A 16490-nucleotide genomic window follows, 5' to 3' on the forward strand; every position below is an offset into this window, starting at 1 on the left:
TTTGAAAATCATGCTCTCTGGAGAACTTTGCCTTTCCTGCCCGCTATGGGTCTTGCGCTACTCCTTTCCTTTCTTTATTATAAAGGGTGCTTGCATGACAACTGGATTTTGGAATTTTAAGACTCTCACACCTTCCTGTGAGTTAAAAGCATGGCTGGCATCTCTCTAGTGATGACTGTGGTTTTGTAGGTAGAGGAATTTGATTTCCAGCAGAGAATAAGTAGTAAAATGATCAAAGGTCATGTTTTCTCCTGCAAATGCTCTTGTTAACAAAGAAAGGAGGAAATGCCAGAAACATATTGTGAGCAAATAGAATCATTTCCCCGCAGTACAATTCAGAGCCGTTTGTGAGGTACTGGGAGTTTTTCTTCTGCAGTGTTCAGACCTGGGAACTTTCCAGCTTCTTAGTTGTAGGTAATTGGAGACTTAGTCTTCTCTGCATATAATTTAATTTTTCTCTTGGTCACTATAATTGGAGCATGAATTCTTTAGCTTTCTCTTGGCTGTTTTACTTGCTTAGGTACTCGTGAACGTTATTATTAGTCCAAGCACTGTCTAGAGACCAATTCCTTCTTTCCTCTGCTCATGCGTGTATAGATAATTCTAATTACAGAAAGGATCCACTGCTTTTAGATCTTACAGCTCATCATACCTACCATGTGTCATGAAGTTTGAGGAGGGACTTTTTATAAAGGCATGTAGTGATAAGATGAGGGGGAATGGCTTTAAATTGGAGAGGGGCAGACTTTGACTAGACATAAGGAGGAAATTCTTTACGATGAGGGCACAGGTTGCCCAGGGCAGTTGTGGATGCCCCATCCCTGGAGGTGTTCAAGGCCAGGTTGGATGGGGCCTTGGGCAGCCTAATCTAGTGGGACGCGTCCCTTCTTGTGGGATGGACGTTGGAATTAGATGATCTTTACGGTCCCTTTCAACTCAAATTGTTCTATGATTCTATGATTCTCAGTTTGAAGGCAGTGTTGCACAAGGGACATGCTCATTGCATTCCACTTGCCTGCCAAAAGTATAGTTAAAATGTGTGATTATTGTGAGGGTGAAGGATGAAAACTGGGACGGGTTTTCTAAAATTGGTACTATTTCAAAAATGTGGGGACTCGAGGGGGAACGTTTGGCTGTTGCTTTCTAAAATAAGCCATCAGTTCAAAGTTGGAAGTCAGGTAGTCTTAGATAGTGAGAGGGTGTTTTTGGGGAAGAGTGGGAAGAATTTTAGGTGCTTATGATGATATGCTCACCTACACTATTTTACCTTAAGCTTTTTCCCTTTTCCATGACTCTATTAACTACTTGGTAAGAATTCTGATGTTTTCTGAATTTATTGTTTTGCTGTACACATTCATAAAAACTTGGCTTTGCTTTTTTTTTGTGTTTTCTTCTGTAGTTTAGAGCTAAGGAGAATGCAGCTTAAGTTATTCGAGAAACCCTTGGAGGGGAAATACAGGTTTTCCAGAAAGTGTAAATACCTTGCAATTAGGTCTGATTGTTATAGAATATTAGGATTGAGTGTTAGTTACTGAGTAAACAACACTCCCCCTCAACCCCGCCCCCCCATTTTTTTTCCCCAGCAGCCAGAATAAATCTTCAAAGCATATGCCTAAAATAACAAAGCAAAGTGATGATGTTCTCTGGAAGACTTCTGCTGCATCCCCTTTCCAAGGTGCTGCCTTACCTGTTTTACAGTCTGGATTGACTAAGTGCAGTGTCCTACTGCTAATCTCTCCAGACTTGTGCTTTAGAGAATTGATTGTAAAACTTCAGGGAGGCTGCAAACTGCATTTCTGGCTGCTGGCTCTTTGTGCTGTCTCACACAGCAGTGGCTCCAGGAGGCTATTATTGAAAAGAACGCTGTGAAAAGGGAAAATGCTTTAGCCATCTCTTCTGCTTTCTGACTCAGTTATGTAATACAGGTGTAATTTCTTTTTAATGATGTATTGAATGCCTTGTGCACTTACTGTAAGATGCAGCTGGTAAACCACAGTTATTTGAGGTGGGGAAGTCTTATTTTCTGATACCTGATGATATTTAAAATGAAAAAGATTTTTTTGTTACTACAGGTTAGCATTTCCAGATGAGCACCTAGAAATAAACTAGAAAATATATTTGAGAAGAATGAATAGATTTTTCTCCAGAAATGCAGGCCTAGGAATGTGAATTAGTTCTTTTACTGTGATGGAGGCAGAAAGATGGTTTGTGGGAGCAACAGGACTGAGCCGCTCGAATGGCAGTCTCTGTTCCCTGGTACCTCTCAATAAGGAATCAGTGCTGGCTTTTTCTCAGCTTCCTCTGCAAGTGGAAATATATCTAGCAAAAGGATCAACTTCAGAATAGTAGAGCTCCATTCCCCTGGAACTCCTCTTGAAGGAAAATTGGCAGCTTCTTGAAGAGGCATTGCTGACTTCTTTAGATGATTTTGAGAGAAGTCTTAACATTCACTAGTCCTGCAACTCAGAAAATTGTTTGCCTGTCACATCCATGTTCAGTCATTTACAGCAGAAAGAGGTCATCTGAAGGGCTTTCCGAACTGATCCAAGGTTGGGATCTTTATGTTGTGACTTTTTTTTGGCAAAGGAAGAGGGAGATGGGGAATGAAATCCTCACATACATATATAGTAGTGGTAATTGAACATACAAATACTCAACATTATTGCTATGTGTATGTATTATTTCACCTTCTTTTTTTCTTTTTTAACCCATCAAGCTCCTACGACCTTCCTGTTGTTCAGTCAGAAGAATGCGATTAATCGCATGGTGATAGATGAGCAGCAGAGTCCAGATATCATACTCCCTATCCATAGTCTCAGAAATGTCCGAGCCATTGATTATGACCCCCTGGATAAGCAACTGTACTGGATCGATTCTCGGCAGAACATCATCCGGAAGGCACAGGAAGATGGCAGCCAGGTATCCTGCATGTGGTAAAATTACTAAAAGATGAAGAAGGCATGCCCTGCACCCTACAATGAATGATTGTATATAAATAATTTAGATATATGGACTTCCTGTAGAGTACTAGCTGTCACTTGGCAAAACAAGTCCTCGGCTACTAGAGTGGGAGTTGCAGCATGGAAAAGTAAGGCCAACTTCAAGATAGAGTGCACTGTTTGCACAATGCTTTCTTTTGGCTGGGGGGGGCGTTGGAAACTCATATTTGAGGGAAGTAAAACATGGTTGGGAAGGTTCTTGGGAAAAAGGGAGCATGTCAGAGAGAAGGAAGAGTTGCAAATGAGCACAGTGCAGGGGCATTGACTCTGGAAATAGAGGGTGGGAGTTTGTGAGCGCACAGCTGTCTGAAGCCTCCCAGGTCTTGATGGGGTTAGGGAGAGGGTTGTTGTCAACCACCAAGACACTGGGCGTGGATGTTGAAACTAGTGACCTGTAAGAGATATAGCAGGCTTGGGAAATACAGAAAAAGTAGAATGGGGTAGAAGGCAGGAGGTGATACAGGTTTAGTGAGGTTAATTGTGAGCAATGGCTGCTTATTCATTTTCACATTTTAAAATAGATGGTTTTCTCCCTGATTTCTTCAATGGAGGAGGAGTGGGAGACTTAAGGTCTCCCTTAAGAGGGAGAGGTGCTATGTTCGGTTTAATTTGTAAGAGAGTGTGATTTCTGGTGGTGGGTGTGGTGGTAGTTGGATCCTGCTGAAACACCCTTCAGTCTTAACTCTTAATTTAGCAATGGTTTTAATTTTAGAATATCTAAATAAATTAACACCCAAAACTAATCAAAGGCAGTAGGCTTTTTCCAGCTTCAGCAGAATAAACAAATGTAAAACTTGCAGGCGCACCCTTTCATAGAGGTGACAAGCCAAATAAAGTTAGGCAAATTTTATGGTGAAGTTTAATTTGAGGATGAGAGGGTGGAGGTTGTTTACCTCAAAAGCAAAAAATTTTCCAAAAAAGGTTACGTAAGGCTGTGATTTGTGAGTTATCAATCGCCTTAAGATTTTTTGAGAAGCTCATAGATGTCAGTTAGGCTCATCTTTCACTATAGGGAGACCATGCAGTTTCTTTCTATAAAAATGATAAATTAAGAAAAGACAAACATGTCAACTCCAGAGGTCTGGACCAAAAGGCAAGAACTTTGAAGCAGAAAGGTGTTAGCTGGAAGTGCTCTGAAGTCACTATCATATGCTAGCGGATGTCCTTTCTGTCTCTTGGCAAAGTTACCTTCTCATCTATTATTCATCCTTATGTTTTGTCCCCCAACTGTGATGGCAGCAATGGTGGAGAAGAATGAGGCAAGAATTTCAAGTGCTCTGGCCTCACTTTGCCTGTGTTTTCATCTGTTCAGCTGCATCTTTGGGAATGAGTGGTGATGGATGCATTTCTGTTGTAGAGTGCTAAACGTGCTGCTGTTGGGTCTATCCAAACTGAACTGAGTTGTCAAGAAAGCAGAGGAAATGCAGAAGCTGACTCTGAATCTTCAGCATAGAGACAGTTTGGATTTATTAGTCCAACTTGCTAAGCCTTATGAGCTGCAATCAGCTTATGATTGCCATTGCAACAAACCATCAGGACTAAGTATCTATACCTGATCAGAGGTATTGGTGGGGCAACTAGACCTTGGTGTATTCTGGCCACTTCTTTTTGCTCACATTGAATCAGATTAAATGCTTTTTTGTGGGTTGTTTTTCTTTCCTTTTTAGAGCCTCACTGTTGTGACAAGTCCAGTTCCCAATCAGAACCTAGATATGCAGCCTTATGACCTGAGCATTGACATCTACAGCCGCTATATCTACTGGACCTGTGAAGCTACTAATGTGATCAATGTGACACGCCTGGATGGGAGACCCATGGGAGTGGTACTCAGAGGAGATCAAGACAGGCCCAGGGCCATTGTGGTGAATCCAGAGAAAGGGTATGTAGCTGAAATAGTCATGTGGGGAAATTCAGGCTCCAGGTCTTGAGAATCAAATTGTTTTCTTGCTGCTGGTTGGTTTCTGTTTGTCAGAATAAAAAAAATCTTTGACATTTGTTAAGATATCTTGGTCATATAGCAATAATGTGGACAGATCGAATAAACCTTTTTTTTCCGCTCTGCTCGTTCCTATTCCAGATACATGTATTTCACCAACCTACAGGAAAGGTCTCCTAAAATTGAGAGAGCAGCACTGGATGGGACTGAACGAGAGGTCCTTTTCTTCAGTGGTTTGAGCAAGCCCATAGCCTTAGCTATTGACAGCCAGCTAGGCAAGTTGTTCTGGGCTGATTCAGACCTGCGAAGAATTGAAAGCAGTGACCTTTCAGGTAGAGTAGCACTTTAATTCAGTGATTCATTTGTGTGATGTGGGCGTGGGGAAATGCAGAGAAAGGTGTCTTCTCTTCCTTTCTACTATAAACAGTCTGTACTGTGATTCTAATCACTCCCTAAATTCCCAGTTAAGGAATGTGCATGATTCATACAGTGTGCCTTTCAGTCTCATGCCTCTATCAATGATTTGCATTATTAATTGCTACACATGCTATTTACTTCAGCTTCTCACTGCGAGACCTTTGTGTGGTTTCCCAAAGTCTCTTCATAAAATGAATTTCAACATTTTTGGTAAGGGGAGGGAGAGGGTTGTTTGTAAATTCATTTGGTGCAGTATTCTGTCAATCAGAGGAAAGTTTCCTGTTCATGGAAAAATCTTTCCTGCAGAATTAACACAGCAGGTGGGCAGGTCACTTACGTACCTGTTATTTAGGGTGAAATAATGTGAGAAGGATAGAGCAGATCTAACATATCTTGATTCTCGAAAGGGAAAAACCTCCCTCTTCAACCTATGGAATTCTCTCTGCCTGCTCCCTGCAGTTAGTTATGCTGCTTGTCTGACCTCCTCTGAGTTGATTCAGCTTACTTGATCACATAAGCAAAACAATATACAGAAGAAGAGAAATAAAGAATGGTGTTCTGTTGGTTTGGAAAGCTGAGTTGGTTCACCAAGAGTCTATTAAGCAACCAGAACTAGACCAAGGGAAAAGCCAAAATCATGCTGTCAGGTTGAGTGAGAGAGACTACGATGTCTCTTATTTACTTGCCACAGCCAGGAAGCTGTTGGATCAGCAAGCTGTCAGATCAGCGAGCTGTCTCATGTGGCTTTGGATAGTAATTTGTTGTGATACGAGCTGAGCTGGATGTTGCCAACAGGAGTGACAGGGAGTTTTGAGCACATACATACCCATCTCTGTTAGGTGACGGGTATGTGCCCCCTCACACTGCTGCAAGTGGAAGGCAGTGGCATCATTTCTCCTTCCTCTGCAGAAGGTCTGTTCCCTGTTTAAATAGTGCATGTCCTTATGCTTCACTGAAGTATTATTCTACTATCAGAAGCATAACTACGCGCATAAGGAAATAAGAACGCACTTTGCAACCTGTGAGCAAGTTTGGAAATTTAACAAGAGTGTGGTAGTTTGTAGTAATGTCTTCCACTGCTGACATGATACCCTCATTCAAAGTATCAGTCTGTAATTCCACTGAAACCAGTGTGACTTTCAGCATTTTATTAAGCTGCTAGAATAAGCTTTTGTTTTGGAAAACATTTCAGTTTTTCTAGATAAATGAGGCTGAGCAAAATAGTAATTTTTTTTTCAGTGATTAATGTGGTGCATTGCTGGAAGATTCAGTGTCACTAATAAGCAGCAATATCCCAGCTGCTTGCTCTTAAAATGCAGGACATAAGCTGAATTGAATTACTGAATTTTTTTGTTTTTGAAAAAAAAGTGGTGTGGTGTAGCTTGATATGTTCTAGGCTGTCCCACATCCAAGATCTTGCATGAGAAAAGTAATGGGCAGCAGCAGAACTTCATGTGCACTTTGTTTCTCTCTTTATGTCTGTTGTCTGCCAGAAATTAGGACACGAGAGGGCATGGGTCTAAATTCTAAACTAGTCTGTTATTAATGATTTTGCATTTTTTTTAAAAATATGTGGATGCTGGATCACCAATGGCATGTCGTAAAAGCTTGCCTTGTTTTCGAAGATCATGAAGAACAATCATTCCAAAACCTCTCTTCCTTTTTGGCATTTGCACTGCAAATAGATTGCTGTAATCACCACAATAAATTGCTAACTGCTGAGATGCATTCTTGTGCTTAGGAATGCTGATTAATAGGCTCATTTGACCAGCAGAGTAATTTTTCTGCATGTTAGCTTCTTGAAAACATGCACAGTCTCTTGCTCTTTCAACTCTATAAATGCCAGTATCCATAAAGAGGAGAAAAGCTAGAATGCCTTTTATGTGATGAAGTCTTTCTCTGCCTCCCTGTTCCTCAAGCATGGGGTTAGGACTTGGTTATGCTGCCCAAATGGGAGATCCCATTGAAGCTAACCAATTTCTTCGCATGATAAAGGGATTGTTTATGAAAAGATGACTGAAATTGGCTCCCTACCATGTAAACTATTTGGAAATTAGTTCTTCTATTCCAGAATAATTAGTGTGATGTGGAAACCTCTGATGATTCTGGAATTAAGTAATTTTTGTTTGGAAATAGAACAAGCTATGGGCATGTCCTGATTTTTATATTTGTTCGTTTGGTTTTAAGTCTTTTTGTAAAAGGTATTGCTGGAAAGAGAGTGGTGATGCCAGGAGACAAAGCTCCTCTTGATCACATCTCCCTTTCATCTGACGTTACCAATAAAGGGGACTAGCACCCTGATGAGCCAGTTTCAGATTTTATTGTTGGTTTATGGGAGGAGGGATTTCGGTGTCTTGGTTTAGTCAGAAGTAGTTACACTTGGTGACAAATGTTAAAAGGAAAGATTAAGACATTATGAGAGTGAAAATGTTAAGCTCCAGGAGCGTACTGTGACATGCCATGCTGATTGACATGAGTCAGGGCACATACAGACTCCATCTGGATAGCTCAAGGTCTTAGCTTAAACTGTATTCCTTCCTGTTATCATTGTTTTCTCCTATTCCTAGCTTAGCTTTTCTTCTGATTGTGATGCAGGTTGCTGTTCCTTACCTTTTCCCTATATAATGAGTCACCTTCATGGGGGTTAATAGATGGCTGCAGTTGCTTAGTTTGACTTACATCACTCAGTCTGTTAATTTCTACATCAGTCTGGGTATAGCCTCCTTCAGAATCCATCAACGTCTTCTTAATTGGGTCATTGCTGGTGTTGTTGCAAAGTGGTGGGCGAGAGCCTAGTCTAGCTGAGGGTTAATATTTGAATTTCTGTGTTCTGCTTTCGATGCTACGGCTTCTTTAAAAGATTACTTAACTTCTGAGGTCTGTATGCATTTAGTGAAAAGGAGATAAATATATTTTACATAGCTGTATTTGTTTGTCAGTTGTCATCACTGATACACTGTTAATTAAATTCTCAACAAGCCAAACCCCATTTTTGATACTAATCAAAACAGAGGGATAGAACCTGCTGAAATTATAAAATCGTGAAATGTATGTCTTTTGTCCTATAACATTGTCTTGTCTTGTGTGGGAATAGTAGAGACGTGATAGAATTTCTGTATAGCATTCAGTTGTACCAGTATATTTTTACACAAAACGAAAAAAATATTGGAAATTGTTTTGTGGATGAACATAGGCAAAGCTGTTATCTACAGTACTACAAGTGAAAACAAAGCATAGCAGTGAGTCCATATATCTGAAACACCAGGATTTTCAAGCTGTGGCTTAATTTAGACTGTGTGATATTGTTTCAGCATTTCAGAATTGAAGTACCGTCCTTAAATTTGTAAGTAATTTTATGCTCAATGTCTGATAAATCTCACAGAATATTTGAGTGTTCATGACCGTGGCGTGTCATGTAAAATAAACAAAGCATGGATTAAACCTCACTATTGAGTGTATATATAATAATATATTTTCCTTCTGTGAATGAGTTACAGAGTCTTCAGTGTCTTTGGGCAGTCTTTAATGATAGCTTTAAAATGGTTGGAGGCTGTCTTCTGTTTATATGGAGTGTTAACCATGAATTGTGGCAGTTGCTCTTGACTATAATTAACGTCAGGTAGTCTAGCATAAAACTGAACAAATACTCTTGAGAGTGTTTGTTGCTAGGAGGAAAGGAGCATTCCAATTTAGCATGGAAACCTTAGTGAAGATAGTGTAGTTGAAACAAAAGAATATGAGAAAGTCAGAAGTCAAGTGTTTACCTTAATCTCATAATTCATGTGAAAAGTACTGACTACCTTGTCTTCGCTTGGATTTTATCTTGTATTAGTTAACTCAGGCTAATAATCCATCTTCTTATTCCCTGTTGTATGCCAAGACAAAGCAGTTAACCTCTCAAAAACAGGATAGAAGAACGAAAGAATTACCAGTTCTCATCATATCAATAAAAGACTGGATAAGCTCATGAGAGCAGAGCTTCCAACTCCAGATGTTTCTTAAATACAGTAAATGCATTTGAAGCACAAAAGATGTGTTCTTGATGAAACTGGAAAAAAAAAACCTTGGTGGTCTGCCTGCAAAGCGCATTAGTCTTGCATCAGAGGACTCAGGCTTGTGTTTTTACCTGTCAGTCTAAAAGTAGTGGCAAATAGTCATGTGAGTAGGGCAGAAAATTTTTGTGATAGCTCAGCTAGAATCAGTTGGAAAACTAAAACCTCTCTTTCCTTTCTGCAGGTGCCAACCGGATTGTTTTAGAAGACTCTAATATCTTGCAGCCTGTGGGACTAACTGTATTTGAAAACTGGCTGTATTGGATTGACAGGCAACAGCAGATGATTGAAAAGATTGATATGACTGGTCGAGAAGGACGTACAAAGGTCCAAGCTCGTATTGCACAACTCAGTGACATCCATGCTGTGAAAGAGTTCAACATTCAGGAATACAGTAAGTGCAATCCCAGTCTGCCAGTGCAAACAGTGCCTGTGGGGCTTGAGGAAAGGAGTGGCTGCAGAGAGATGAGCCTGTTTTGCCTTGTTGCTGATCGACATCGGTGCAGATTGAGAGGGCCAAAAGTTGATATTGTTTTGTGTCTGTATTTTGCCAGGTTGCAATTAAGTTTGTTTACTTCAGGCAGTCGGCAGTGGACTGAAAATCTATCACAAACGCAGCATTACATTTTGTTGCTGATGACAGCTTTATTGGTAGGCTCATACAGGCACCTGGCACTTCAGTGTCTATAGGCACAATGGAGACGTCCTGTTATTCCTAGTAGACAGCTATGGCTGCAACATGGTAGTGAGTCGCTGTTAGGTGTTTACTTTGTTAGCCAAGCACAGCTTATAGGGCCTTTTATTAGTACTAAATGTTTCAATGGGCTGCCTGCCTTCAAGGCAAAAAGAACAATTTTTGTTGCTGGCAATTAATATTGAAAGTAAATGCCAGAAGAGAAACGTTGCATTGCACAAAAGAAGCGTGTATTAAATGACAGTGTTGAACACGGCTGCGCTTTTAGAAGTTTTCTGTTTACCAGGATAGAGCTTTTCCCCACACATGTGCTTGAAGTGACGGGAGCTGGATGGTTAAAGCAGTAGAGCTGCTGTCATCCTGGAGGAAATAGGCCTGGTTAATAGGCTGTGGTGCATGCCTTGGAGAAATATGTAGAAAAATGTCTGGGGATGTTTAATTAAAGCATCAATGCAGACTACTACTAGTTTTGTTTGCTATTAATCTCAGTAAATCTGTCAGGAGTTCCAAGAGAAGTATGTTGTCCTTATTAAACATTAAAATGAAGAGACATATTTATCTAGAGCATGTTAATTTCTGTTTCACAGGCAGTATGGAAGCTTCAGAATTCATAAATTAGAAAAGTTTACTTTTTTAATGGTCTTTGATAGACAAAATGAAGTATGGAATCCAAGACACATTTTTGTATTACTAAAGCTAGTATTTTTGCTGCAGAACTACTTCTGCCTTGCCCAAGAAGCAAAACGTTTTCAGTACTGTTTACTGCTTGAGTAGACTACATGGAGTGATTCTTTCAGTGCTTCAGATCATGGACAATGATCACTGTGCATGATAAATATTGATACATGTAAAGGAGAAAAAATAGATGCCACAAAACACAGCTTTTCAGAGTTCCTTTTAGTAGTGCTCGCCCCAAGGGGAAGGAAGTAGTGGAGTGCTGTGTATGCAAAGAAATCACTGAAAGGTTGAGAAAGAGGTGGGGATTTCTTGTCAGTGCCTGTCTTTCTTATTTTTAAAATAACAGGGCAACATCCTTGTTCTCAAGATAATGGTGGCTGCTCACACATTTGCATCGTAAAGGGCGATGGCACCACACGCTGCTCATGCCCAGTCCACCTTGTTCTGCTGCAGGATGAGCTGTCTTGTGGTGGTAAGTCCTTCCCATGCTCTTTGTCACTGAAGACTCTTCTGGGTTGGGGGCGGGGTTGGGGAAATCTTCATCTTCAGGGGTGGCTTCTGAGCAGAATAATGTGACAGTGCATCAGATGCTGTTATACGCTTTAACGCACTTACTTCTTTGCCTCCCCCCTGATCTAAATGTACAAGTAAGAAATAAGAGGGAAAAAAAATCACTAGTTGCCTGTTGAACAAGAATTTCTGTTCACCCTTTCTACTTAAAACCACTGAATTGTTTCAACTTGATTTTTTAATTGTATGATTTCTGTTACATGCTTTTTCTGTCATTCTGTATATTCTCCTTTTTGAAATAGTGGTAGATTCTCATGCTCTGGCATATTGCACCATGTCTGTACCATTTTATTCTTCTCTGCTGTACTCAAACTCACCCTGTGTGTGTTCTTCTGAACTGCAGTCCCAGAAGGGCGAGTTGCCTCCTCCGTGGTGATACAGCTGCTGTAGCCTACGCCCTTGTGTCTCCAAGGGTGGGGTTGAAATAGGAGAGAAGAGAGGCACTTTGGTGCTTGGGTCTATTTGTGCCACCATACTGAAGGGATTTATTATGCAATCTTCTTGCCATCAAGGCGACGTGTGGTCTCACAATGGAACAAGAGCTAACATAATCCAGATATTTTCTCAGAGCAAGTTTAATACCAGGCCAAAAAGGGGGGGAGGAAAGGGGGATTAAAAAAAGAGGCGCGAAAAATCCATGCTTACTTACTGTGTGAGATTAACAGTTGCTGTAGTAAATGTTAAATAACAGCTAACAGCTGTGTTGAGGTAGTGGGACTTAGCTAGATGGAGCAATTTTTTGTTGTTTTAAAAGAATTTTGACTGAACAGAGCAGTTGAGGGCACATAACTAGACATTGAGTCACAGTACATCCATCTGCAGTGCATTACATCCTTCTAACGTTTTCTATACAATGACTTGTGAACATTAAAAAAAGTGAGCTGTTGAATTGTGTGTATACAGTAGTATTGCAGGCAAGAGGGAGTAGAAAAGCAGGTTGACTTTGAATGAAGACTTCTGAAGCTCTACTAAGAGAAGAGGCTGAAGTGGGAAGGGGAAAAAAATGACAGTGTTTTTAATGTGTGTGTGTTTCTCTGTTCCTCTTGTTCTTTGTCTAAAGAGCCTCCATCTATGTGAGCCTGCATCAGTCACATGGGGCTCAAGATCTGCACAAATGACTGTGGAGGCAGTGGGGGTGGGATTTACTTATGACTGGGCACATTTATCAGCTGCTTGATAAATGAAAGCAGCTGAGCTCTTCTTGTCCTTACCTGCCCTGATCTGCTGTTTGTTCATCTGGATTTTTAACTTTTGTTTGTTTTCTTGATTTTTTTTAAAGAACCACCAACATGCTCCCCTCAGCAGTTCACCTGTTTCACAGGTGAGATTGACTGCATCCCAGTGGCTTGGCGCTGTGATGGTTTCACTGAATGTGAAGACCACAGTGATGAAAAGAACTGTCCAGTGTGCTCAGACACCCAGTTCCAGTGTGAAAGTGGACAGTGCATAGAAAGTGTCCTCCGGTGCAATGGAGAAGCAAATTGCCAGGACAACTCGGATGAGAAGAACTGTGAAGGTACAGAGGGTTTCTCTGAGAATAATAAAAATAAAGCTGTCATGGGGACACTGTGATAGGCACCAAAGTTATTGCTGAGTAGGATATGGTAGGATCTGAGGTTCTGCTAGCTTTTAAACTGAATGGGAAATTATTTCATGACTCTGTGAGATAGAAATAACGCTGATCTCCTGAACACTGATAAAGCTCTGTTTGTGAAAATTACTATTAAAAAGATGATATAATTTTAACCTCTCAAAACTTGCAGCTGGGAGAGTAGCATATTCTCTCCCACACATGTGGGAGTGGAGCATATTCTTGTAGGGTTTTTTTTATTTCTTTTTTTCACTTGTACTGAGTAAAGGTCTTGGGATTATTTATTTTATAACACCTAACAAAATGAAGTTGAGCTTTTGTGTAAAAATGGAAATGAGAGACAGATGAGATTTCTGGAGACCTCTTCCTATATAGCACAGTAAAAGAGGTGTTTTTAAGCCACCATTAGAGAGGGAAGTGCTATTGCCAACACAATGAGAATTAGGTTATTTTAATTTTGGAAGGGACAGGTTATGCTGGTGGAATCTGAACAACCCCACCACTATACAATGTGAAACCTGAGCAAACTCACCCTTTCCCCTGTGCAAGTAGTGAGGAGTTGTAGGGACAACTTGTAAGCTTGAAAGGATGCCTTTTCTCTGTACCCTTTCAGTACATTTTTCTTCTTTGAAGAGACTGTCTAATGATCTTGGAATCAAGGCTGGATTTCTTTCCAGAAGATGTGCTCTAGCTCAAACAAAAACATACAGACCAGAGCAGAAATTCCTGTGCAATGAAAGATGATTGTTAGCCAGATGAGATGCTGACATCTGAAAATATAATGTGTAAGTTAGCTTTCCAGTTGTCATCCAGTGACTGGAGATATCAGACCAGGGGCTGTTTATCTGCTTCAAAGTGGCCCTGTTATTCAGAGTGTTCAAGGTGATTACAGATCAGAAAAGCCTTCAGTTTAACTTCTTAATTCAACTGAAGTCAGAAAGAATTTCTGGTTTTATGAGAAACAGTAGGCAAAAACATGTGTAAACAACAGCAGCCAGCACCTTGCCTGCAGCACCTTTTTTCCCAAAGTGGTAGTTTATTTTTTGTGTACTGGCAAAGTTCCAGTTTTATCTTCTGTCTTTCATTTCAGTTTAAAAACATAATGTCAAGTGAAATACATTGTCCCATGATCAAGGAGTTTTCTGGTTTACAGGGAGGGCACAAGGGCATTGAGAAACCACATTTGTCATAGACAATTTTATCATCATTGTTTGGTAGATTTATTTTTAATAACTTAATTCTTCTCTTTTATATTACAGTAAAAGCTTAGAGTTGGGGATTCTTATAGTAATTTTGCAATAACTGTGTCTTGCAGTACGTGCCTGTGTTCTCAGTGGCCTTCTGCTTCTGAGTTATTTTAGTCCAAGTAACTTTATCTGGTAGTGTTCTTACTGTAAACAGGCAGTAAGGACCCCAGTACCCACTGTGCAATATCCTCAGTGGAACCCTGTATCACTTTTTCTGCATGGTTGGCATGAAGAGCTTGTATATGCCACTGGCTACTTCAGCGAATGAAGCAAAGTTCTCACAAGATACTCCTGACTGTATTGCTTCAGTGTCTTGTTTTCTTCATGATTTTAAAGAGTTGAAGTCTTTGCTGACTCATTTTGGGGGGGGGTTCTCTTTCCAGTGCTTTGTTTAACTGATCAGTTCCGCTGTGCCAGTGGACAGTGCATTGGGAAAAGCAAGAAATGTGATCACAACCTGGACTGCAGTGACAGCTCAGATGAGCAAGGATGCTGTAAGTGTAGAACCTGATACTAGAGACTTGATTGCAGCACCCAAAATTTATTTCTTACCTTCTCTATGAGTTAGACTTTATTCTGCCAACTAGACTGAATTAATTGCTCCCAAAACGGATGGCGCTTTTCATAAGCGCTGTCATGCAATTAATGCAGAACATGGTGGAATAGGAATAACAAAAACAACTAGTATTCTGAACAAGGAGTCTCTGAGGCAGAGCAGTCTAGTAATTTTTCCACATACCTTTTTAAAACTTTTAAAAGAAAGAAGAGATTTGGTTTTCTATAACCTGTTAGTATGCTGAGATATATGGTGTTAAAAAAAAAAATCTTTCTAGCAGCATGAGGCTTTTATATTTAAACTGCTCTGCTTCATGGTTTTCTCATCCAGACAATTGATAGCAGGTGCTTTTAGAATCAGAGGAGCGCTCTGTTTACAGAACTAACCTTCTAAAATTTCCTTTGTATCTTGAAAAGATGTAATTCTGAGCTTGATTTATGATTTGTAACATGTGATACCCACTACCTTGAAATCTCCAGGGCTCTGCAAGAAATTCACTGCCTTTAGATTTCCAACTTGAAAGTTCGTTTTCACTGTTGGTACTTTAAAAGAAATTGTAAATAGGGACATCTTTTCTTGTCTTAGAGACCTGTACATCATGGTTGATACACAAGTGACTTGAAAATGCAAAGCCAGAGTTGGACCCTTCCTCTTAAGGAGTAAAAGGAGATGTTCTGTTATGCTACCAAGTAATTAGTGACATTATCACAGACGTGTATAATTATCTTCTTTATAGTTCATATATTTTCTGGTTTTGTAACAGAGGATGAAAAATTAGCCCACCCAGAGTAAGATTGCAACTGTCACTGTCCCTCTTCCAGAATGATGAGAAGTCTGTTTACTTATCTCTGTAGACTGTGACAAGCTGGTTAAAGTGTGGTTTGGTGTTCAGGGAGAACAAAATGTGTTAAGGAAAAGACTCTCAGTAACGGATAAGATGTAAAACACTGACTAGGACAGGAAAATACTTTAAAGTCTGCTTTTCTTGTCAAATTCATGAAGCACAAGCAGGGGGTTGTCAGTTATTCCCAGAAATGTCATTGCTTAGAATTGGTATTGTAGGGAAAGCCACTCATTTTGACTGTTAAATAATCATTTCGGATACAGACTCCTCATAAGAATGGCACCTCTAAAGCTGATGCTCAGCTGTATCTGTAACCATCAGTGTGGGTCAGATATGGAGTAGGCTAGGTAGTTTAATAAATGCCAGCAAACCCAAAATTCATCTTTGGTGCATCACCTCTTCTGTTAAGCATAAGTGAATGTTACACAGCTGAGAAAAGGGAATGCTAGTCTGTTACATTGAGTGATAATCTGTGTGTGATAATGAGTGATGAGGTGCAACTTGAAAAGTAGTTGTCGTCATCTTTAATGACAAGAAAAAGTGTAACTGGAGTCCCCAGCACTGTGCTATCTGGAGCCATGCCTGCAGGTCTTGTTTGTCTAGTTCAAAGGATAGCCCTGCCTTTCAGCATGAAGCAAAATCAAGACCTCGTTCACTGCACTCCCTGCACATGCATATACTCTTCATTTCCTGTCACTGTGATTCAAAAACCTCTCTGCATGCATGGAGGTAATCTCCTGCACAGGTAGCCCTTATCATCGCTCAGAGTCTTTAAACAGACTTGTATAGTGCCTCTTTGTTCCTCCCATATATTAATTTGAGAGCTGTTGTCTGCCTACAGAAGACGAGGCTTCTGTTTTTCTTGCATGGAAAGATGTCAGGAGAACTAATGTTGGTACATGAAGC

At 40.2% G+C, this 16490-nt stretch overlaps 1 protein-coding gene across 2 annotated transcripts in view; it reads left to right on the plus strand.

Annotated features, from left to right (window-relative positions):
* Nucleotides 1–16490, plus strand: part of LRP6 (LDL receptor related protein 6) — a 704489-nt gene that overhangs the window by 101754 nt on the left and 586245 nt on the right. For both annotated transcript variants that reach the window (XR_011337960.1, XM_069863528.1), the window contains exons 13-19: nucleotides 2717–2919; nucleotides 4667–4878; nucleotides 5077–5267; nucleotides 9589–9798; nucleotides 11123–11248; nucleotides 12626–12862; nucleotides 14568–14678. Coding sequence is in view for 1 of the 2 variants with exons in the window: in XM_069863528.1 (XP_069719629.1) it covers nucleotides 2717–2919; nucleotides 4667–4878; nucleotides 5077–5267; nucleotides 9589–9798; nucleotides 11123–11248; nucleotides 12626–12862; nucleotides 14568–14678 (1290 nt within the window). In the remaining variant the exon portion in view is untranslated. The remainder of the gene's footprint in view (nucleotides 1–2716; nucleotides 2920–4666; nucleotides 4879–5076; nucleotides 5268–9588; nucleotides 9799–11122; nucleotides 11249–12625; nucleotides 12863–14567; nucleotides 14679–16490) is intronic.

This window comes from Phaenicophaeus curvirostris, chromosome 1, assembly GCF_032191515.1.
Source record: "Phaenicophaeus curvirostris isolate KB17595 chromosome 1, BPBGC_Pcur_1.0, whole genome shotgun sequence".
Taxonomy (NCBI): domain Eukaryota; kingdom Metazoa; phylum Chordata; class Aves; order Cuculiformes; family Cuculidae; genus Phaenicophaeus; species Phaenicophaeus curvirostris.